This window comes from Vulpes lagopus, chromosome 5 (assembly GCF_018345385.1).
Source record: "Vulpes lagopus strain Blue_001 chromosome 5, ASM1834538v1, whole genome shotgun sequence".
In the NCBI taxonomy this organism is placed as follows: Eukaryota; Metazoa; Chordata; class Mammalia; order Carnivora; family Canidae; genus Vulpes; species Vulpes lagopus.
In genome coordinates this window covers 56,124,786-56,147,806 of record NC_054828.1, presented here as the reverse complement: position 1 = coordinate 56,147,806, position 23,021 = coordinate 56,124,786, and the positions used below count along the sequence as shown (strand labels likewise).

General features: G+C 35.6%; 1 protein-coding gene across 2 annotated transcripts in view; it reads left to right on the top strand.

Annotated features, from left to right (window-relative positions):
- Nucleotides 1-23,021, top strand: part of TBC1D15 (TBC1 domain family member 15) — a 75,493-nt gene that overhangs the window by 9,977 nt on the left and 42,495 nt on the right. For both annotated transcript variants that reach the window (XM_041755660.1, XM_041755659.1), the window contains exons 2-4: nt 14,286-14,384; nt 14,992-15,066; nt 21,208-21,346. In XM_041755660.1, the coding sequence (XP_041611594.1) occupies nt 14,286-14,384; nt 14,992-15,066; nt 21,208-21,346 (313 nt within the window). The remainder of the gene's footprint in view (nt 1-14,285; nt 14,385-14,991; nt 15,067-21,207; nt 21,347-23,021) is intronic.

Here is a 23,021-nt window from a genome sequence, read left to right as displayed (position 1 = left end):
TTTTTCTGTTCTTCATGATGTCTGACATATAAGTGCCTACTAAAAGTTTCAGTTTGAATCAATTTTATATAATTAGCTTAATACCACTAAGTGACAAGTCTTTGTTGATAGTAATTTGCTCCCAATGGACACCTAATCTGCACTGAAAAACAGGGTGTGATGTAAAATTTTCTTTTGAGGCAGGACCAACTTCCCTTTTCTTTCTTTTTTAAGAGAACTGTCTCTACTGACATATTTATGTATGTAGGTGTTACAGTTTAAAAGAAGAGGCCTTTCATGTAACTTTTTTTCATATAGTTTTGAGTTACAATTGACAATAAGTTGTACACGTGCAGTGTGTAATTTGATAAGTTATGTATGTGTACACCAAGCCCATCAATACAAGATGATGATATTTCTACCAAAGTTTCCTTAGGACTCACAGGAATCTGTCACTACCTTTACCTTGTCCACAGACAACGATTGAGCTGCTTTTTGTCACTATAGATTAGTTTACATTTTCTAGAATTTTATATAATTGGAATTATATAGTTTGTACTGTTTTTGATCTTCATTTAGCATAATTATTTTGAGATTTGTTAAAGTTGCATGTATCATTAATTTATTCATTTTTATCGCCAAATAGTATCCCATTGTATGGGTATACCAGGATTTGCTCATCCATTAACTTGTTGATAGACATTTGGATTTTTTCTACTTTTGGCTGTTACAAATAGAGCTGCTATGAAAATTATAGTCTTTGTATGAACAGATGCTTTCTGTTTTCTTGGGCAAATACCAAAGAGTAAAATGGCTGGATCATAATGTTAGCTGCATGCATAGCATTTTAAGAAACTGCCAAGCTATTTTCCCACGTAGATGTACCATTTTATATTTTCACTGTAGTGTATGAAAGTTCCAACTGTTCCACATCTCTGTCAACATTTGGCATGTTAATCTTTTTAATGATAGCCATTCTAATAGATGTGTAATATTTCATTATGGTTTCAGTTTGCATTTCCCTAATGATTAATGATGTTGAGTATCTTTTCATGTGGATATATGTCATCCCTGTATCTTCCTTGGTGAAGTGTCTGTTCAGATCTTTTGCCCGTTTTATTTTAAACTGTGTTATTCATTTTCTTGTTACTGAGTTTTGAGAATTATGTTCTGAATGTAGGTCCTTTATTAGATATGTGATGTGATTTGCAAATGTATTTTCTCTGCTTGAGCCTTGGCTTTTCATTTGCTTGGTAATGTCTTTTAAAGAGCAGAAGTATTCAATTCTGTTGATGTGTTGGTTCTTTTCTTTCATTCATTTCTAAAAAAATTTTTTGCCAAACCCAGGGCCATAAGATTTTCTCGTATTTTCTTTCTGAGTTTTGTAGTTTTAGGTTTTTTATTTTATTTTTTTAAAGATTTATTTATTTATTTGAAAGAGAGAGGGAGAGTGCCTTCACACAAGCATGGGGGAAGGAGGCGAGGGAGAGGGAGAGAGAGAATCTCAAGCAGACTCCACACTCTAGAGTGGATTCTGACTGTGGACTCAATCCCATGACCCTGAGATCAGGACCAAGCTAAAACCAAGAGTCAGACACTTAACTGACTGTGCCACCCAGGTGCCCTTGTAGTTTTAGTTTTTACATTTAAATTTATGATCCATTTCAATTTAATTTTTGTATATGTGGTGCAGTGTATGGATTGAAGTTGATTTTTTTACACAGTGATACCGAGTCATTTAGGACTATATGTTGAAAAGACTATTCTTTATTTGCTGAATTGCTTTTGTACTTTTGTCAGAAGCAAATTTATGTTGACTTTGGAACTCTTTATTCTGTATAGTCTGTTTCTCTTTACATCAATATTACTTTTCCTTCGTTATTAGAGATTTATACTGAATCTTAGAGTGAGATATGTTAGTGCTCCACCATTCTGTTTCAAGGCTGATTGGATTATTCTAGGTCATTTGAATTTCCACCAAATTTTAGAATCACCTTGTTCATATCTTCAGAAGAGCCTGCTCGGATTTTGATTAGCATTGCAATTAATCTATAGGTCAGTTTGGGAGAGAATGGGCATCGTAACAATATTGATTCTCCTGAGCCATGAACATGGTGTATTTTGTATTTAATTTAGATCTTCTTTTATTTCTTTGAAATACTTTCATAATCTTCAGTTTAGAAGTCTTGCATATCTTCTATTAGATTTATACCTGAGTATTTGAGACTTTGATATTATTGTAAATGTTGTATTTAATATGTATATAAATTGATTTTTTGTATATTGATCTTGAATCCTGGGTCCTTGCTAAATAAATTCACTTAGTTTACTAAAACTAACTAGATTTTACATAGATTCTACTGGATTTTCTACGTAGACAGTCATGTCACCTGCAAATAAATTGTTTGACTTCTATCCTATCTAGATGCCTTTTATTTTTTGTTTATTGTAATGGCTAAAACTTAAGTATGGTCCTGAATAGTTAAGATTGGACTTGGTAAATGTTTTGTGTATACTTGAAAAAGGATGTGTATTCTGTTGTTGGGGAGAGTGCCAATTAGGTCAAGTTGTTTGATAGTGTTACTCAAGTCTTACATTGTGACTGATTTTCTGTCAACTGTTGCAGAAGTTATTGAGAGGGGTATTGAAATCTGACTATAATTGTGGATTTGTTTATTCATGCAATTCTATCAGTTGATGTTTAAAATTTTTGAAATTCTCTTATGTGCATAAGTGTTTAGGGTTGTTAGGTTGTCTTGATGTATCGACTATTTTTTCATTGTGAAATTATCTTTGTACCTGGTAATATTTCTTTTTTTTTTTAATTTACTTTTGTCTGCTATTAGTATAGCCATGCTAGCTTTCTTTTGATTGTTAGTGTAGTATATCTTTTCATATATATATGTATATGTATATATATGATATATAAATATATATATAATAATATATATATTAGCTAGTTTGTGTTTTTATATTTAAAATAGTTTTATAATAGTTTTCTTATAGGCAGCATAGTTTGGTCTTATTTTCTATCCAATCTGACAACCTCTTTTTGGTTGGAGTCTTTAGATGATTTACATTAATGTGATTACTGATGTGGTTCAATTTAAATCTGTCTTTTTGCTATTTGTTTTCTATTTGTCCCATCTTTTCTTTGTTCCATTTTCTATTTCTGCCTTTAACATTTTTTGTAACGTAGGTCTGATGGTGAGGATTTTTCCCCCCTTTTTTTAGCTTTTATATGTTTGAAAAGTATTTTACCTTCTTTTTTGAAAGATGTTTTCTCTGGGTATAGAATTATAGGTTAGCAATGTTTCACTTTCAGTATTTTTTTTTTTTAAAGATTTTTTTTTTTTAATTTTTTTTTAAATTTTATTTATTTTATGATAGGCACACAGTGAGAGAGAGAGAAGCAGAGACATAGGCAGAGGGAGAAGCAGGCTCCATGCACCGGGAGCCCGACGTGGGATTCGATCCCGAGTCTCCAGGATCGCGCCCTGGGCCAAAGGCAGGCGCCAAACCGCTGCGCCACCCAGGGATCCCTTTTTTAAAGATTTTATTTATTTATTCAGGAGAGAAACAGAGAGAGAGAGAGGCAGAGACACAGGCAGAGGGAGAAGCAGGCATCATACAGAGAGCCTGATGTGGGACTAGATCCAGGGTCTCCAGGATCATGCCCTGGGCTGCAGGCGGCGCTAAACCGCTGCACCACCGGGGCTGCCCTCACTTTCAGTATTTTAAAGATGTTGCTCCAAAGAGATAGGAAGAAGCATTGAGAAATGATGGATATGTTTATGGGTTGATGATGATGATGATTTCATGGGTGTATACTTATCCCCAGACTTATCTAGTTGTACACATTAAAGGGATGCCTGGGTGGCTCAGTCAGTTTAAATATCTGCCTTTGGCTTGGGTCATGAACTCGGTCCTGGAACTGAGCCCCGAGCCCCAAGTTATGACTCACTGCTCAGCAGGGAGTCTGCTTCTCTCTCTACTCCCCCTGACTCCCACCCCTAGCTCATGCTCTCACTCTCTCTCAAATAAATCTTAAAAACAATTGTATACATTAAATACATGTCAATCATACCTTAGTAATGTGGTTAAAAAGAAAAAAGGTGTTGCTTCATTATCTTCTAGTCTTGTTTCTAAAAAGAGATCTGTATTCATTACATTTAATGTTTTTTTCATCTGGGTGACTTTAAGATTTTTCTGTGTTATTACTGATTTTGTATGATTTGTACCTATATATAGTTTTCTTTGTGATTCTTGCACTTTGGAGTTCATTTGGGTGTTTAGATCTGTGGGTTTATTGTCTTCATCAGATTTGGAAAAATACCTGCAATTATTTTTTCAAAAGTGATCTTTTTCTGTTTCTCCCCCATCATCATCTCCTTCAGGTACTTCAATTATATGTATATTAGACCACTGGAGGTTTTCCTGCAGCTCATTGATGCTGTTTACCTTTTCTCATTCTTTTTAGTCTTCTGTGTATGTGTGTGTGTGTGTGTGTCTGTTTGTTTGTATGGTTTCTGTTGCTGTAACTTCAGGTTCTTTATTCTTCTGTGTCTAATCTGCCATTATCCCATTTAGTGTATTTTTCAAACCATATTGTAGTTTTCATCTCTAGAAGTTTACAGCATGTTTTTTGTATTTTTGATGTCTTCTCAATGATTTCTAACTTTTCTCTAGAGTCTTGACTATATGGAGTTCAGTTATAATAATGCTTTAATATCCTTCTCTACTAATTCTATTATTTGTATCATTTTGGGTCATATTTAATTGGTTGATTTTCCTCCTCAGTAGGGTCAAATTTTTCTGACAATGTGCCTGATTTTTTTTTCAACTAGATATTAGCTGTTGTGGATTTTATCTTGTTGGTTATGGGCATTTTTATATTCCTATAAAATATTTTTGGCTTTACTCTATTATGCAGAACCAATGTTTTTGGGTCTTGCTTTTAAACTTTCGTAGATGGGTATGGTATAGCATTTAATATGGAACTAATTTGCAGCATTGCTGAGCGTAGGCTGTTCTGAGTACTCTACCCAGTGCCCTGTAAATTATGAGGTTTCCCAGTCTGGTGGGAACAATTCCATGTGAGGCTGCATATTGTTTCTTGTAATAATTTCATGTGGCTTTCCCCCCAGCAGTAGGTAATTTAATGTAAATTACTGATACGCATGCACTAGAACTCAGCTGACTACTCAGGGAGGGACCTCTGCGGATCTCTTTGGAGCTCTCTGTGCACTTCTCTCTTCCGTGGTACTCTGTCCTGTGAACTATGTCTTGGCCTCCCCCAGTTCCCAGTTCTGTGTTGCTCAACTCCAGGAGACCACTAGACATCAACTGGGGTTTCTTTCCCTTTGCCAACTAGAAACTCAAGACTGTAAGCTCCAGCAGTTGTATGGCTCACTTCATTTGTTTCCTTTGAAAGCAGTCACTGTCCTTCATTACCTGATAAAAAACAAAAAAGAAAACATTGTTTAATAGGTTTGGCTGGTTTGCTTGCTTGCTTGCATTTTTGTTTTTAGTTTTGTTTTCTGGTGAGAGGATAAAGCCAGTCTCTTTTACTCCATTGTGGCTACATGCATAAGATATTACAGAGATTTTTTTCCCCCTCTGTTTTTGGTGGAAATAATACTTCTATATATCTTTTTTCCTTACGCTCAGGCTGAATATTTGACTGTGTTCCAAGTTTGTTTCTTTGGTTGTTAGGAACTCTGAGATGGTCTTTTTCTTCCAGAGGGTGTTTTTCTTTTTTTTTTTAAAGATTTATTTACTTACTTATTCGAGAGCATGTGCAGGAACACAGGCAGAGGCTTACCTGACTGAGCCACCCAGGTGTGCCTCTCCCAGAGTTTTTGTAATAACCATTTCATTCTTGTTAGAATTTTTTTTTTTCTGCTCTGTGTTTTCTGAGAGGTGATGTCAACAAGACATTCAAGAATTTTATCAGATGCTGAAGTATTTAGAAAAAGATATCTGGCTAGGTGAAGGTCCTCATCACCTCTGTAGAGTGAGTTTATGCCAATTTGTAATTTATGTTAACGTATGTGTTTCCCCATTTCATTGGTAGTCTGTATAATCTCTGTAACCATAACGTTCTTTCCCCTCCTTCCCTTCCATTTTGCCAGTCTGCTTAGTAATAGGTGGTGCTATTCTCTCAAATCTGCTTGATGTGTATTTTTCTCAGTGTATGTCCTTTCATTGTGGGATTCATGTCATGATTTCCATTTGACAATATTCCTCCACTACCTTTGAGATTTAGTTTAAATTGTTTTAAAACTGCACATTTTGCTTTTATTACCAGTAATTTTCAGCATTTGGGTTGTAAAACAAAACTTATATACAGAAAAATGGCATGTCTATAACTTAAGGTGAACATCCTTGTAGCCAGCACTTCAGTCAAGAAATAGATCTTTGAAGTCACTCTAGAAGACCTTCCACGTACCCTTTCCCTCCACGTAACCACTGCCCTAACCTTTGTAGTACTTACTTTCTTACCTTTCTTTATTGGTACTGGCATTTTTAATTTGTTTTTTAAAATTATTTTTTATTTTTTTTTATTAAAGAGTTTTACTTATTCATTTGACAGAGTGCTTGTGCTTGTGCTCAAAAATGGGGTGGGGAGGTAGAGGGAGGGAAGCAGACTCCCTGCTGAGCTGGGAGCCTGATGTGGGGCTCCATCCCAGGACCTGGAGATCATGACCTGAGCCCAAGGCAGATAGATGCTTAACCCTGTACTGGCATTTTTAAAACATGGTTGTCCTGTCTTTTTTTGTGTGTATTTAAATTCTTCTTTTTTGTGTCCTACTGTAGTGTTACTTGGTACTTCTTCCAGTTCTGTTTTTCTCAGTTTTGCATCTTTTGTCTTTTGTAGTAGTATTCATTTTTTTTTTAGGTAGTTTATTTATTCTCAAATTTCAATTTAAATTCCTCAGCAAATTGGGATGCCCGGTGGCTCAGTGGTTGAACCTCTGCCTCTGGCTCAGGGCATGATCCTGTAGTCCTGGGATCCGAGTCCCACGTTGGGCTCCCCGCAGGGAGCCTGCCTCTCCCTCTGCCTGTGTCTCTGCCTCTCTCTCTGTCTCTCATGAATAAATAAATAAAAGCTTAAAAAATAAATAAATTCCTCAGCAAGTAACGTATTTCTTGATTTTGAGAGGTTGAACCATACACAGAAATCATGGTCCAAAAACCTAAACCCATCCACCCCAAACCACCCAAATTCTGATTTTGACAACTATATATCCTATTGTGTACAGTTTTCATACTTTGTTTTCCCTCCCAAATAAACTGGAAGATGAAGTGAAAACATGATTCGTATCTTCATTAGAGATGTATCCCAGATGTAATTTTGGTATATAATTTGTTCCATTGTAGAATATCATAAATTAGTAGATTATTAGGCTTTGAGAATCTGACATAGGCTTTGAATAATATCTCAGGTATGTGTGCTAGAGAAATGATTAGGCCCTTATATTTCACATTCAGTGTCTCTGTGTCCCTAGGGTAGCAATCATGGGGATGTCTTTACTGCCTGTACTTTGTGTCTGTATTTAGGATGCCTGGTGTGGATAACTCAGAGTGATTCCTCTGTGAAAGGAGTCTCAAACATGTGCACCTCTAGTAGTCCAGACTTCTCTCTCAGTCTTTTTCCTCTCCTAACTTTCTGTCTGCCAACTTCCTGGCCTTAGTTTTCAATGCCTTTTACCTCATTGGAATATGGTTTTTTTCTAACTTTAATTTTTTTCCTTTTATGTGTATGAACTCTTCATCTTCTCTCAAATCCTGGGTAGTAGAAGTGGTGTCTTTTCTTTGCTTCCTGTTGCACAGAGGACCTACTTGGGTTCACAGTACTGGTAATTGCTGACTACTTCAGATTGGAATATGATTATATAATATATTGGGACAATTTTGTCAGTGTCTATATATACTGAGCCTTCAGTTGATTGGCTTTTTCACTGTATACACTTTGGACAAATAAAACTTGTTTGAGCAGATCTCTGCAGCTCAACTCTGGACTAGTGGAAGAACCTTGATCATATTGCTTAACTTCCTTGTGTTTTTTTTCTCAGTTACAAAGTGGGAATGATAACACATATCTAATTGTGTTAGGAGGATAAAATGTGATAACACAGAAATGCTGTGTAAAGTAATGCGTAATAGGAATATTATGGGATAAAATCATTTTAACCTTTCTTTTTATTTTGCATTAGAGATGATGAGCAAAACCAGAGTAAAAAAATTGGAAACCTGTTTTATTAGATGTATTGCCTCAGATGAAATTCCTGATATCATAATTATTCCTGGTAGCAAAATAATTTTTTGTGTCAAACAAGTTTGGAGATAACTTTTTAAATTCTAATTATTACCATTGATGAAGATAGGAAGCAGAATGTTCTATGACAGAACAATACTCCTCAGGAATCAGTTCACTTGTAGAGCCTAATGAAGAAGAAATACCATTTTTTATGATATTGTGTAAGATCACAATTTTAGTTGGACTTTTGTTTTTTGTGTTTTGAGCTATTAAAGGTAGTTGATACCGGTAGAGTTGTATTTTATTAGGCACATGTACCCAGAAGCTGGAGTGATAAACAGACATATGCTATAAATAAAAAAAAATAAGTAAATCATTCTCGCAAAAAGAGAGTGGGGACGCCTGGGTGGCTCAGTGGTTGAGCATCTGCCTTTGGCTCAGGTCATGGTCCTGGGGTCTCGGGATTGAGTCTCACGTCGGGCTCCCTGCATGGAGCCTGCTTCTCCCTCTGCCTGTCTCTCTGCCTCTCTCTGTGTGTCTCTCATGAGTAAATAAATCTTTAAAGAAAAAAAAAGAGAGTGAAGGGCTATAATATTAAAGTGAATGATTCAAACCAAGATAATATAGAAGGGAACACTAAGTTTTTTGTGTATAATATTTAGAAGTACAGATGGGAGAGAAACCAAACGTTTTTGTTTAAAGGCCAAATTATTAAATAGTTGTTAATGGCTGCATTGATTTATAAATTAAAGACATTTAAAAATTATTTTTTAGTCGTAAGCAGCAGGAGTTTTTACATCTCAGCAATTTCAGAAACTCCTTTCCTCTAGGGAAGCCATGAGGAATTTTTCTGGTAGTTTCTTTAGGCAATAACAGTTGAGATTTAATGGATGAAATCCTTAAATTGGGAAATCTGAAATGTCCTTTTTTGGTATGCATGCGGTCTTGGGTAAAGTCACTGAAGAGCTTTGTGTCTGTTTATTCTTCTGTGAGATGGAGATGGAAATAAGGTCTATTTCTGACACATTCAGTTTGGCTATGAGAATTAACTGAGATTGGAATGCTTTGAAGACAAGATGAATAGTTAGAACTGTTACCTTAAAGTTGTTTGCTCTTTGAAGTAAATTACGTATTGATGCAAATAGTATGCTTTTTATTTTTTTTTATTTTTATTTTATTATTATTTTTTTTAATAGTATGCTTTTTAAATATTTCCCAGCTAAATTACTTAGGAAACTCAACTTTTTCTTAAATGAAAAAGAGAAGAGGCAACACTTGGCCAACATAATGTATGGGAAAGAAAGAATTGCTTAATGTGCTTCAGTTGGGTAATGTGTTTTATTTGATTATTTAGGATTCACTTACTTTATTAAGGTTTTTTTCCCTTACTCTTTCTATATTTCCATATTGTGGCCCCAGATATAATTATCTAGTTTAATCCCTTGCTTTAAAAATTGATAAACTGAAGTCTGGAAAGGTTATAGTTTATACGTTTTTACTTTCCTTAAAATTATTTTTTATTACTGAAGCAATGTGTAACTATATTGTAACTTTGAAATATTCAAGGAAGTTAGAGACATTAACATAAAGTTCTCAGCTTTTCCATATCTCATTCTCTTTCACAAGTAATCTCTGTTAAAGAGTGTCCTTCTGGAACTTGTTCTGGGTATTTTACAGAGATTTAGAGAAGCTTTTAAAAAAATATAAATGTTATCGTACTGTATAAAATTGGCAATTTTTTTCATGTCTGTCTGTTCATTTCATCTATCATATCCTTTTTAAACTCCTGAATAGTATTCCTCATAGAATGATTATGCCAGGATATATTTGATCATTTCCCTCTGTGTGGATATGTAGATTCATACCGTCCCTTTCCTTCTTTCCTCCCTCCCTCCCTCCCTCCCCCCATCTGATGTTATAAGTAATAGTACTGTGAATAGTCTTAAGCATATCTTTATATGCATATGTGAATAAATCAGTGTACTTTAAAAGTTTTTATATAAACTATATAGAATTGTCTCTCACCGCTCCCCAACTTATATTGTCCCCATTCTGCCTTCTGCTTAATGCTGGTCTGGTGCTTAACTACAATTTCATTGAAGGCCGTCTTGGGTTTTTTGAGATCAGAATTTCTCGGTGATCTTGATTACTTAGAAGGACTCTTTTCTTGACACATAACTTCATATCACAAGTGACTAACATAACACAGGAATAATAGTAAAAATAATATGGTGCTTCATAACATAGTGGCTAAGAGTATAGTTTTCTGGTATCAGATTGCCTGGATTTTATTTTTTTAATTTATTTTTTTAAAGATTTTTATTTATTCATTCATGAGAGGGAAAGAGGCAGAGACACACACAGGCAGTGGGAGAAGCAGGCTCCATGCAGGGAGCCCCATGTGGGACTTGATCCCAGGACCATGGGATCACACCCTGAACCAAAGGCAGACAGACACCCAACCACTGAGCCACCAATGTCCCAGATTGTCTGGATTTTAATCTGCACTCTGCTTCTTAACCATTCCTTACTGTTTGGGTCAATGATTTTAGGCAAGTTATTTCATCTCTTTCAGTTTTCTCACTAACTCAAATGGGGTTTCCATTCTAATGGTGTAGAACCTTTGGTCTAGGGTTGTAGGAATTCAGTTATCACATGCGGAGTTCCTGGTGCATAAGTATTCCATAAATGTTAGCTAAAAAAAAGGAAGATGCATACTTATTGACTTCATAACTAGGGCTTGATGGTGATGAGTTGTGATGGTGCTTGTCTTGCATTGTTGGTCCCCATGCTTTTCTGAATAGTGATGTGTTTGTATTAATAAAAGATCATGTATGTATGTAAAATATCCAGGGGCACGTGGGTAGCTCAGTCAGTGAAGTATCTGCTTAGGTCATGATCCTGGGGTCCTGGGATTGAGCCCTGCATCAGGCTCCCTGCTCAGTGAGGACTCTGCTTGTCCCTCTTCATCTGCCTCATCTCTCTGTTTGCATTCTCTCTCTTTCTCTCTCTCAAAATAAATCTTAAGAAAAACAAATCCATACTACCCAAAGCAGTCTACAGAACAGTGAAATCCCTATCAAAATACCAACATCATTTTTCACAGAACTAGAATAAATAATCCTAAAATTTTTATGGAACACAAAAGATCTCAAATAGCCAAAGCAGCCTTAAAAAAGAAAAAAAGATTGGAGATACCACAATCCCAGATTTCAAGATATACTGCAAAGCTGTTGTAATCAAAACAGTATGATACTGGCACAAAATAGACCCACAGATTGGAAGAACAGAACAGAAAGCCCAGAAATAAACCCATGTCAGTTAATCTTCAACAGAGGAGGCAAGAGTATGCATTGGGACAAAGACAATCTCTTCAACAAGTGGTGTTGGGAAAACTGGACAGCTGCATGTAAAGGAATGAAATGGGACTATTTTCTTATACCATACCAAAAATAAATTCAAAATGCACGAAAGACCTATATGTGATATCTAAAACCATAAAAATCCTAGAAGAGAACACAGTAATTTCTTTGACTTTGTTTGTAGCAACATTTTTCTAGATATGCCTCCTCAGGCAAACAAAACAAAAGCAAAAATAGACTATTGGGACTACATCAAAAGAAAGCTTATGCACAACAAAGGAAACAATCAGCAAAGGCAACCTATAGAGGGGAGAAGATATTTGCAAAAGACCTATCTGATAAAGGATTAGTATCTAAAATATATAAAGAACTTATACAACTTACCACCAAAAAAATGAGATAAAATGGACAGAAGACATGAACAGACATTTCTCCAAAGAAGACATCCAGATGGCCAACGGACACATGAAAAGATGCTCATCATCACTTAGCATCAGGGGAATGCAAATCAACACTACAATGAGGTATCACCTCACACCTGTCAGAATGGCTAAAATCAGCAACACAGGAAACAACAAATGTTGGCTAGGATGTGTAAAAAAAGGAACTCTTCTGTACTGTTGGTGGGAATGCAACCTTGTGCAGTCATCGTGGAAAACAGTGGAGGTTCCTTAAAAAGTTAAAAAGATCTACCCTATGATCCAGCAATTGCAATACTGGGTATTTACCCAAAGAATACAGAAACACTAATTCAAAGGGATACATGCATCCTTGTTTTATAGCAGCATTATTTACAACAGCCAAAATATGGAAGCATCCAAGTACCCACTGATAGATGAATGGATAAAGAAGATGTGATATATACCCCCTCACACACACAATGGAATAGCACTCAACTATAAAAAGATGAAGTCTTGCCATTTGCAGCAACATGGATGGATCTTGAGGGTGTAATGCTAAGTGAAATAAGTCTAAGAAAGATAAATACTATATGATTTCACTCATAAGTGGAATTTAAGAAACAAAACCAAGAAGAGAACTGGTGGCTGCCAGAGAGCAGGTGGGTGGGGGATGGGTGAAATAGGTAAAGGAGATTAAGAGTATACTGATCATGGTGAGCACTGAGTAATGTATAGAATTGCTGACTCATGTTTTACACCTAAAACTAATATAACTGTATGTTAATTATACTGGAATTAAAAGAAAAAGGGTCTACATAAATAGAAACTATGCTCTAGGGGCACCTGGGTGGCTCAGTTAGTTAAGCATCTGCCTTTGGGTCAGGTCATGATCCCAAGATCCTGGGATTGAGCCCCGTATCAAGCTCTCTGTTTGGTGGGGAGTCTGCTTTTCCCTGTCTTCTGCAGGTCTCTCTGCTTCTCTTCCTGCTTATGTTCTCTCTCTCTGTCAAATGAATAAAATCTTAAAAAAAAAAAAAGTATACTCTCTTCCAAACTTATGTATGTCAAAAGTACTTGGTCTCAAAGTAATTATTTTATTTCTCTTATACTTATTTTTCATAATGAAAAAAATATTTTAATGGTTTGAAATGGGTCCCAGGAATGGAACATTAGTTTATAATATTATGCTTATAGAAAATAAGACTTGACTTTACATGGTTCAGTTTACTCAGGAATTAACTTCAGTCTTCCTTATATTCCTTTAAGACATTGTTCAGGATCATGTCTTAATCATATTTGTATAACTACAGTCTTTTGCATGCTTTTACATATAGAAACACTCAGTAAATATTTGTGTACATGAACTACTTTAATCATTCCCAGAAGTCCTTATATTGGGTCTTTAAAATTCCCATATTATTCCCTGAATTTCTATGCTCCTGTGCTCCAAAAACATACCAAGATGATTTTATAGTAAAACAGATATAGTTCTAAGAATAGTTAGAAAGCATTGATTCCTTATTGTATTTCATCTGTTCTTATTCTTGAATATCTTCAGGTACTTTTTCAGTTTTTTTTTTTCCTTTTTCAGTTTGAACCCAAAATCTTGCTTTAACATTTGTTAATAATGTATTTTAAGTGGAATTCACTTGAGACACATAGCAAGCAATTAGTGTGACATCTTTGTTTATGGAGAAGATTAAGATTGTGATCATCACTAAACCAACAAACTTCCATACAGCGAACTTCCTTCAGTTTATCTTATTTGAGGTGATCTTAGTCCTGAGTGGTATTTTTAAAATTTTATTTTGAATTTTTATAGATTTTATTCATGAGAGGCATGAGAGGGAGGCGGGATATATAGTAGGATCCCAGGGAGATGCTCAACCACTGAGCCACCCAGGTGTGCCCCCTTGAGTGGTTTTTTAAAAATAATATGTTTATATATGGAATTATCAGAAATGTGGTTCAGGCATTATACAAAAACATCTAATTTTTTTAAAAGAAATGTTGAAAATAGGGATCCCTGGGTGGTGCAGCGGTTTAGCGCCTGCCTTTGGCCCAGGGCGCGATCCTGGAGACCGGGATCGAATCCCACGTCAGGCTCCCGGTGCATGGAGCCTGCTTCTCCCTCTGCCTATGTCTCTGCCTCTCTCTCTCTCTCTCTCTCTCTCTCTCTCTGTGTGTGTGTGACTATCATAAATAAATAAAAATTAAAAAAAATGTTGAAAATAGTACTAAATAATAATGGGTTGGTTAATTCTTTTCTTGTTGTTTCAGATTATATATGAACAGGAAGGGGTCTATATTCACTCATCTTGTGGAAAGACCAATGACCAAGACAGCTTGATTTCAGGAATATTACGTGTGTTAGAAAAGGTATGTTTTTAAGTGAATAATTTTATTTTATAATTGCTTATGGCAATTGTTTATCTTTGGGGCATCATCAGTAAGTTTGAATTTCATGTGTAAAGTGAAATTATGTAATTGAACAGTGGTTGTAAATTTAATATTAAAATGATGTTAAAAATACTTTATTTGAAATAATTAACTTTTAATTAATAATAAAATAAAATTTTTTATTTTTTTATAAATAATAAAGAAATTTTATTTTTAAGTAATCTTTACACCCAGTTTGATGCTTGAACTCATGACCCCAAGATCAAGAGTCCCATACTCCACCAACTGAGCCAGGCAGGCACCCCAGGAAAAAAAAAATACTTTAGATGGGCCATAAAATGGCATGGAATATTACAAAACTTATGTAAAACTTGTTATAATAAACATTTCTTGTAATGAAAAATAATCAGAATTTAAAAATCTACGTAACGTTGTCAAATAGTGGTTTGCTTCTGATATTGCATGTTTAAAATTCTAGTATTTAAGAGTTTAGAATTTCATTTTGGGGTCAGGGAATTAAAAATAGGTAACTAAAAATGTAAGATATTGCTGAATAGTAAATATAGTCCATATTTTCTTTCTCTAGGATGCTGAAATAATAGTGGACTGGAGACCACTGGATGATGCTTTAGATTCTTCTAGTATTCTTTATGCTGGAAAGGTATTTAAGAAAGAAAGGGTGTGGCTAGAGGGATGCCATTTTTATGTTTATTTTTTTGTTTTTATTCAATCCTGTATTCATTTATTCATTCCGGTATAAGGAATACCATTTTTATTTTTTTATTTTTTTAAAAGATTTATTTATTTATTTATGATAGAGAGAGAGAGAGAGAGAGAGAGAGAGGGAGAGAGGGGTAGAGACACAGGCAGAGGGAGAAGCAGGCTCCATGCTGGAAGCCCGACATGGGACTCGATCCCGGAACTCCAGGATCATGCCCTGGGCCAAAGGTGGGCGCCAAACCACTGAGCCACCCAGGGATCCCCAAGGAATACCATTTTTAAAATAGCTTTTTTGAAGTATATTCATGTCATAAGATTTACTCTTTTAAAGTGTACAGTTCAGTGGTGTTACTGTATTTACAGAATTGTGTAACCATCAACAATATCTAACTTTAGAACGTATTCATCCCTCCTCAGAAAGAAACTGTACTAGTGGTACACCCCTCATTCCCCCTTAATCCAGCCTCTTGCTACCACTAATCTACTTTTTATCTCTGAGAGTTTGTCTGTTGTGGACATTTCATCCAAATGGAATCATACAATATGTCGTTTTTTGTGACTGACTTCTTTTTCTTAGCCTAATGTTTTCTAGATTTATCCATGTTATAGCACCTCTCAGTTCATTCATTTGTTTGTTCATTCGTTCCTTCTTTCCTTGCTTCTTTCTTCCTCTGCTGAACAACATTGCCTTTATGGATATATAGTAGTCTCCCCTTTTCCGTTGGGGATACATTCTAAGACCCTCAGTGGGTGCCTGAAACCACAGATAGTAGTGAACTGTATCCGTACTTTGTTTTTTCCTCCTATACATAAATATGATAAAGTGTAATTTATCAGTTAGGCAGGTGAATGACATAGATATTGTAAAGTAGAGTTAGGCTATTAATTGTATGTACATATTGTCAGAAAGTGGATCAGCTCCTGGACCATTGTTGACTGCGGGTAACACACGGTGGAAAAGAGAAACCTCGGTTACAGAGTAGTGGGGACTACTATACCACATTTTATTCTTCAGTTGATGGCTATTTGGGTTGTTTTCATTTTAGGTTAATATAAATAATGCTGATATGAAAGTATCACAAGTATCTGTGTGGATATACACTTTTCTCTTAAAAACCTAAGAGTGGAACTATTAGGTTATATGATAGCTATGTGTTTGCCGATTGTTGTGTGTTGACTCACTATGGAAGGTAGAGATTTCTATTTTATTTCTAATTCACCCTGAAACTCAGGCTCAGTTCTCCACATATCTTCTCAAAATATTTAAATATAGAGATGGTCTTCAGATTTCATCCTTTTTTTTCTTAAAGATTTATTTATTTAATAGAGAGAGGGAGTGCGGGGGCAAGGGGTGGCCAGAGGGGGAGAGAGAATCCAAAGCTGACTCCCTGCTGAGTGCTGAGCCTGACCAGGGGCCCTGAGATCATGACCTGAGCTGAGTCACCCAGGTGCCTCCAGATTTCTCTCAGGGGCTTCTTACAAGCTCTTTGTGAACTGGTTGTTGCCCTTTTGGTTTGCTGTGTAGCAATGTCTTGATTCTTTTTACCTCTTCCCCGTATTTTTATCTCCCATTTTGTATATTTTATGCTGTCTTTTTTTTATTAATGATAAATTTATTTTTTATTGGTGTTCAATTTGCCAGCATACAGAATAACACTCAGTGCTCATCCCGTCAAGTGCCCCCCTCAGCGCCCGTCACCCATTCACTCCCACCCTCCGCCCACCTCCCCTTTCACCACCCCTAGTTCGTTTCCCAGAGTTAGGAGTCTTTATGTTCTGTCTCCCTTTCTGATATTTCCTACCCATTTCTTCTCCCTTCCCTTCTCTTCCCTTTCACTATTATTTATATTCCCCAAATGAATGAGAACATATAATGTTTGTCCTTCTCCGATTGACTCATTTCACTCTCTATGCTGTCTTCTCTTTTGGTTTGCTCCACTGTTTTTGTGCAACTTTCGTGCTTCTGAGAAAAGGGGTGCATGGGAGCAAAAAAAATTTCTTTTTTTTAGACTTTTCTATCCTAATTCTGAATTGATAGCTTGGCTTGCATAGAATTATAGTTGAAAATATCCCACATATTTTTTTTTTTTTTAAATTTTTATTTATTTATGATAGTCACACAGAGAGAGAGAGAGAGAGGCAGAGACATAGGCAGAGGGAGAAGCAGGCTCCATGCACCGGGAGCCTGACGTGGGATTTGATCCTGGGTCTCCAGGATCATGCCCTGGGCCAAAGGCAGGCACTAAACCGCTGCGCCACCCAGGGATCCCTATCCCACATATTTTTAAACATTATTGTCCTATGTTTGTCTGGTTTCCCATGTTGATGTTAAGTTTAATACATTCTAACTCCTGATCTGTTGTATGTTTTTTTTTTTTTTTCCGCTTTAGAAGCTTGTATGAGTGCCTCTTTGTTTCTACTGTTCTAGATGTCCTCCTAGTAGCCTTTGTGGTCCTTTTTATCCATTGTTTTGGGTACTTGGTGGGCTCTTTTAATATGGAAATTTGTATCTTTTAGTTATTGGGAAATGTTGAATTATTTCAGTGATGATTTTTTTTTTTCTGCTCCATTTTCTGTTTTCTTTTTTTCTGGAACTCTTTAGCCCTGGACTGGTCCTCTAGGTTTTTTTTTTTTTTCCTCTAGGTTTTTAATATTTTCTTTCCTGTTTTATAATTCTGTGTGTATTATTTTCTAGGAAATTTCTTCATTTTAATCTTTCAGTTCTTCTAATGCCTTTTTCATTTTTGCTATATTTTAATTTCTAAGACATCTTGTTCTAAGTATCTTTCAATCCTTTAAAAGTAGCATCCTGTTCTTTGTGGATAGATCTTTCCTTATTTCTACGAAGTTTAAAGGTAGTTTTTAAGATGTTTTTATCTCTATATAATATAGTTCCTTTAATTGACTTTTTTCCCCTTGTTTCAATTGGGATTTTGTCTTTTGTGTAGACACTTGCCTTTGATGTTTGGTGGTTTTTGTGGTGGGGTGCTTATATTTAACAGCGGACAGAAAAAAGTAATCTACTACTCTGTAGGTATCCCTGATGTTAAAACTAGATCCTTTCTCTTGGGCTAGTCATTTGAAATTCCTGAGATTCCTGCGGATTCCTGCCTGGAGAGGGTATGCCTGGATTCTAGTGTTCTGAGAACTGAGTGGAGCAAGAGAGCTGGGAATCTCACAAGTTCATTATATAGATGGACTTTTTTTTTTTTTTAAAGATTTTATTTATTCATGAGAGAGGCAGAGACACAGAGGGAGAAGCAGGCTCCCTATAGGGAGCCTGATGTGGGACTAGATCCTGGAACCCCAGGATCACGCCCTGGGCGCAAGGGAGGTGCTCAACCACTGAGCCACCCAGGCATCCCTCTATAAATGGACTTTTAATCAATTCTTGTTTAAGGTTTTACCCTTTGCTCAGTGTACTTGGTTTCTACTAATCCTGAGATAATCTGTTTTATTTTCTCTAATGAATACATCTCCAGCCTTCTAAACTTTTGTTAGTACTCTTCTTTTTAGCTTGACCTCTATCCTGATTTTCAGAAACACTTGATCTACCAATTCCAAGCTTTTGTGCTGGTAGGGCTCTGTAGATGTTTTTGGCTTTCCTCATTGATTTTATTCATTTAATTTTCCTCTCCATTTTTCAGTCTGTTTCTATTTCTTAATTTTTTTGTACCTTTATATTTCTGTTCCTACAAATTTTCCTTTTTCCCTTTTTAAGAAGAACTAAGTAACAAAACATTCTTGTAAAAGTACTCAAGTAATAGAAACAAACAACAGAAATTGAAGTTCTACTTCAGTTGAATTCTGTCCCTTATCTGCCTCTGTTTAGTGTGTATCTTTCTAGACTTTTATCTGTACACATTACATTGTTGATCTATCTAGACCTAGTTTACTTTCTGTGTTTCTAATTGTATATACTGCATATCGTTATACTACATTGTTTTGTAACTTCTCTTTTTGATTTATTATTAAGAGTAAATAAATATTAACCTTTTTCAGTTTTTAAACTATAACTGCCTGGGTGGCTCAGTCAGTTAGACTGCCTTTGGCTCAAATCCCAGGATCGAGCCCCACATTGGGTTTCCTGCTCAGTGGAGAGCCTGCTTCTCCCTCTGCCCCTCACCCTGCTCATGCTCTCTCTCAAATACAAACCTTAAAAAACAAACAATGGCTTAGTATTTCTTTGGGTACCCCCTAGTTTGTTTATTCATTCCTTTACTGATGGGTATTGAGATATTTTCAGTTTTTCATTTTTACAATGTTCAGTGAAAATTCTGGCATGTAGCTCTTTGTGTACATGTGTATTTCTCTAGAATGGATGATATAAAAAGAATTATTGTAGTGACACATATGCATAGTTTGAATTTTAATAAGTAATGGCTATATTGCCTTTTTGGAGTCTACTAATTAATTAGCACTGTCATCAGCAGTGTGAGATACTATGTCTTTTTTTTTTTTTTTTTGAGATACTATGTCTTTATACTGTCTTTCATATTTTAATTTTTTACCTGAATGGGGCCAAAAATTGAAATTCATTTTAACTTGTATTTCTTTTTTTAAAGATTTAATTAACTTATTTGGGAGAGAGCATGTGCATGTGTAGAGGGAGCGGCAGAGGGGGAAGGAGAGGGAGAAGGAGAGAATCTTTTTTTTTTTTTTTTTTAAGATTTTATTTATTTATTCATGATAGTCACACAGAGAGACAGAGGCAAAGACACAGGCAGAGGGAGAAGCAGGCTCCACGCAGGGAGCCTGACGTGGGATTCGATCCCGGGTCTCCAGGATAGCGCGCCGGGCCAATGGCAGGCGCCAAACCGCTGCGCCACCCAGGGATCCTAGAAGGAGAGAATCTTAAGCAGACTCCATGTAGAGTGTGAGCGCAATGTGGGGCTTGATCTCACAACCTGAAATCCTAACCTGAGCTGAAACCAAGAGTCAGACACTTAACCAACTAAGCCCCTCAGGTGCCCCTTAACTTGCTTTTCTCTGATTGTTTCTGAAGTAGAACATCTTCCTGTATGTTTGTTGCTTCATATTTCTTCTTTGACTTGCTTGTTCACACCATTTGCTTGTTTTTTTGTTTTGATAATTTGCCAGTTTCTAAATAGTTTGGTTGGTGCTGTTTTTGTATTCTGGATATTTTTGTCTGCCATGTATTTTGGAAACATTTCATCCAGTCTTCTTATCTTTAACTTATGTGTACTTTTATTTTACAGAAATTAAATATTTTGATTTAGTTGAATTATTAATATTGAATTTTAGACTTTTGGTTTTATTTATTTTTAAATTTTAAGTTCTGGGGGCCCCTGGGTGGTTCAGTCGGTTAAGTTTGCCTGTGACTCAGGTCATGGTCCCAGGGTCCTGGGATTGGGCCTTTGTCCGGCTTCCTGCTCAGTGGGGAGTCTGCTTCTCCCTCTTCCCCCCTCCCTGCTTGTGCTCTCTCTCTCTCATTCTGTTTCTCAGATAAATAGAATCTTAAAAAAAAAAAAAAGTAAAATGTTAAGTTCTGTGGAACTGTACATGTAGATATGTGTAGCTCTCTTAGCTAATTTTGACTAGAAATATGCAACCAATGGTGACTATTTTATTTAAGCCACCTTTAGTTATTTTCCTCAGATAACTACAAATCTACAGGTTTGGAGTGATTCTCCTGTTTATTCTCTTACAGTGATAACATGCCTGCCATATATTTAGGCATCATAGCTATATTCAAAGCAGGAGAAGGGGGAAAAGGGATGAGGCTTTTATTGGGAAAGCAAAAGCATTTCCAAAAGCCCTGCAGTTGACTTCTGCTTTTATTTCATTGGCAACCCAAACTGCAAGGAAGTTTTTTCTTTTTCTTTTCTTTTCTTTTTTTTTTTTTGCGGGGGTGGGAGTGGGAAAGTGGTGGGGGATGGGGAAAGGGGCAGGTAAAGATAGGCAAGAAAGAAAAGGATAGGAAATAGTGGTTGGTTTTCCCATCAGTGATGTCTGTCACAATCTACAAACTTAATTTATGTAGACATTGAGGATATATAGTTAATTGAAATTAAATTCTGGTTGTAGTCCCTAAATATTTTATATGTTGTACATTTTTTAGGACTCCAGTTCAGTTGTAGAGTGGACACAGGCCCCAAAGGAAAGAGGTCATCGAGGATCAGAACATCTGAACAGTTATGAAGCAGAGTGGGACATGGTCAATACAGTTTCATCTAAAAAGAAGCCACATACCAATGGAGGTATGAATTAAATCTTTTGAAATCTTAAAGTGATTTTCTACAATATAATAAAAATAAAACTGCAAAGAAAATTCTTTAAGGATGATTTGATTCTTTAATACATATAACTCATATTTTAGTTATATTCCCTCTTCATCTCCTTGTTTTGTTGATTGTGACTTTATAACAAAAAAAAGGCTTTAAAACCATGTGTTCTGTTTTGTAGTTAATCATGACAGAAAATAGAAACACTTCAAAAAATTGCTTTAGAGATCTCACACATTTTTCTAGAATTAAAAAACAACATGTTATTTCATCCAAAAGCACCAGGGGGAGATGGAGTATACCAGTTAACCATACTGTTTTAATTTCAGTGATTATTGAGATCTACACAGTTCATTATAGTCTCCCATTTATGTATATGTTTAGTGACTATTCTCTTTCATATGTTACATGTATATATTTAAATTTGTGTTGCTCCTTGATCATCTACACGTAAATAACAAAAAAGAGCGAAGCTAACAACCTGATAGATCACATATACTACACTAAATATGACTCAGGTAGGTCATCTGTGATATAGCCCTATGTATTTGTGATTTCTTTTATTTTTATTTATTTATTTATTTTTTTTGTGTGTGATTTCTTTTAGAAACAGTAAATACTTGTACAGAATTAAAATGCTTTTTTTCCCGTATTGATTAACTTGTGTTTTATAACTAGAAGGACATTTACTCTCTTACTGATTTTGGTCTGAGGTTTTTTTGTTTTTTTAAGATTTTATTTATTTATTCATGAGAGACAGAGAGGCAGAGAGAGAAGCAGGCTCCATGCAGGGAGCCCAATGTGGGACTTGATCCCCGGACTCCAGGATCACTCCCTGAGCCAAAGGGAGGCACTCAACTGCTAAGCCACCCAGGCGTCCCTTGGTCTGAGTTTATAATTTATCCACATTGCCCGGATTCAGAAAAGCCTGGCCAAAATTGGTTAGAATATGTAAAGCTACATTTATATAGCTTTGTGACTCAGTAAATCTGATTTTTTTTTTTCTTCTTCTTTTTTTTTTTGTAAATCTGATTTGCATGTAAGGTCTGGGAAATCATTCTCTTCTGCAATAGTTATACTTTGTACTGTATCATCTCTTGGAAACAGTGGCATTTAAGTTAATAGTAATTCACAAGCTTGTGGTGAATTAAAATCAGCTCATGCTGGTGTGTTGTTGGGTTTTGTTTTGTTTTGTTTTTACTTCTTGGCATTCTTTTTCTACTGAAAGCAAAAGTTCTTACCAGAACAATGCTAAGTATGAAGACCACAGGGTTTTAGCATATTTGGCATGTGAAGTGATTTTTAACTGCTCTAAATTAAGATCTTTAGGATTAATATATGTTAATTGTTCTTTTTTTGTTTGTTGTAGCCTAATACTGTTGAATCCTTGAAAATGAAAATAATAGGCTATAGGAAAGAGCAAAGGAGTGAGATTTCAGAATTTCATAAAAGAGAGAAGCATTACATGTATGAGAAGAGCATAATCTGACAATAAATGTCTTTTTTAGATTAGTGGTTTTCAACTCTGGCTGCACATTGAAATCACCTGGGGAAGTTAAGCTTTTGTTAAAAATACTGATTATGTGTGTTTCTTTTTTTTTTTTTTTTTTTTAAGATTTTATTTATTTACTCATGAGCGACACAGAGAGAG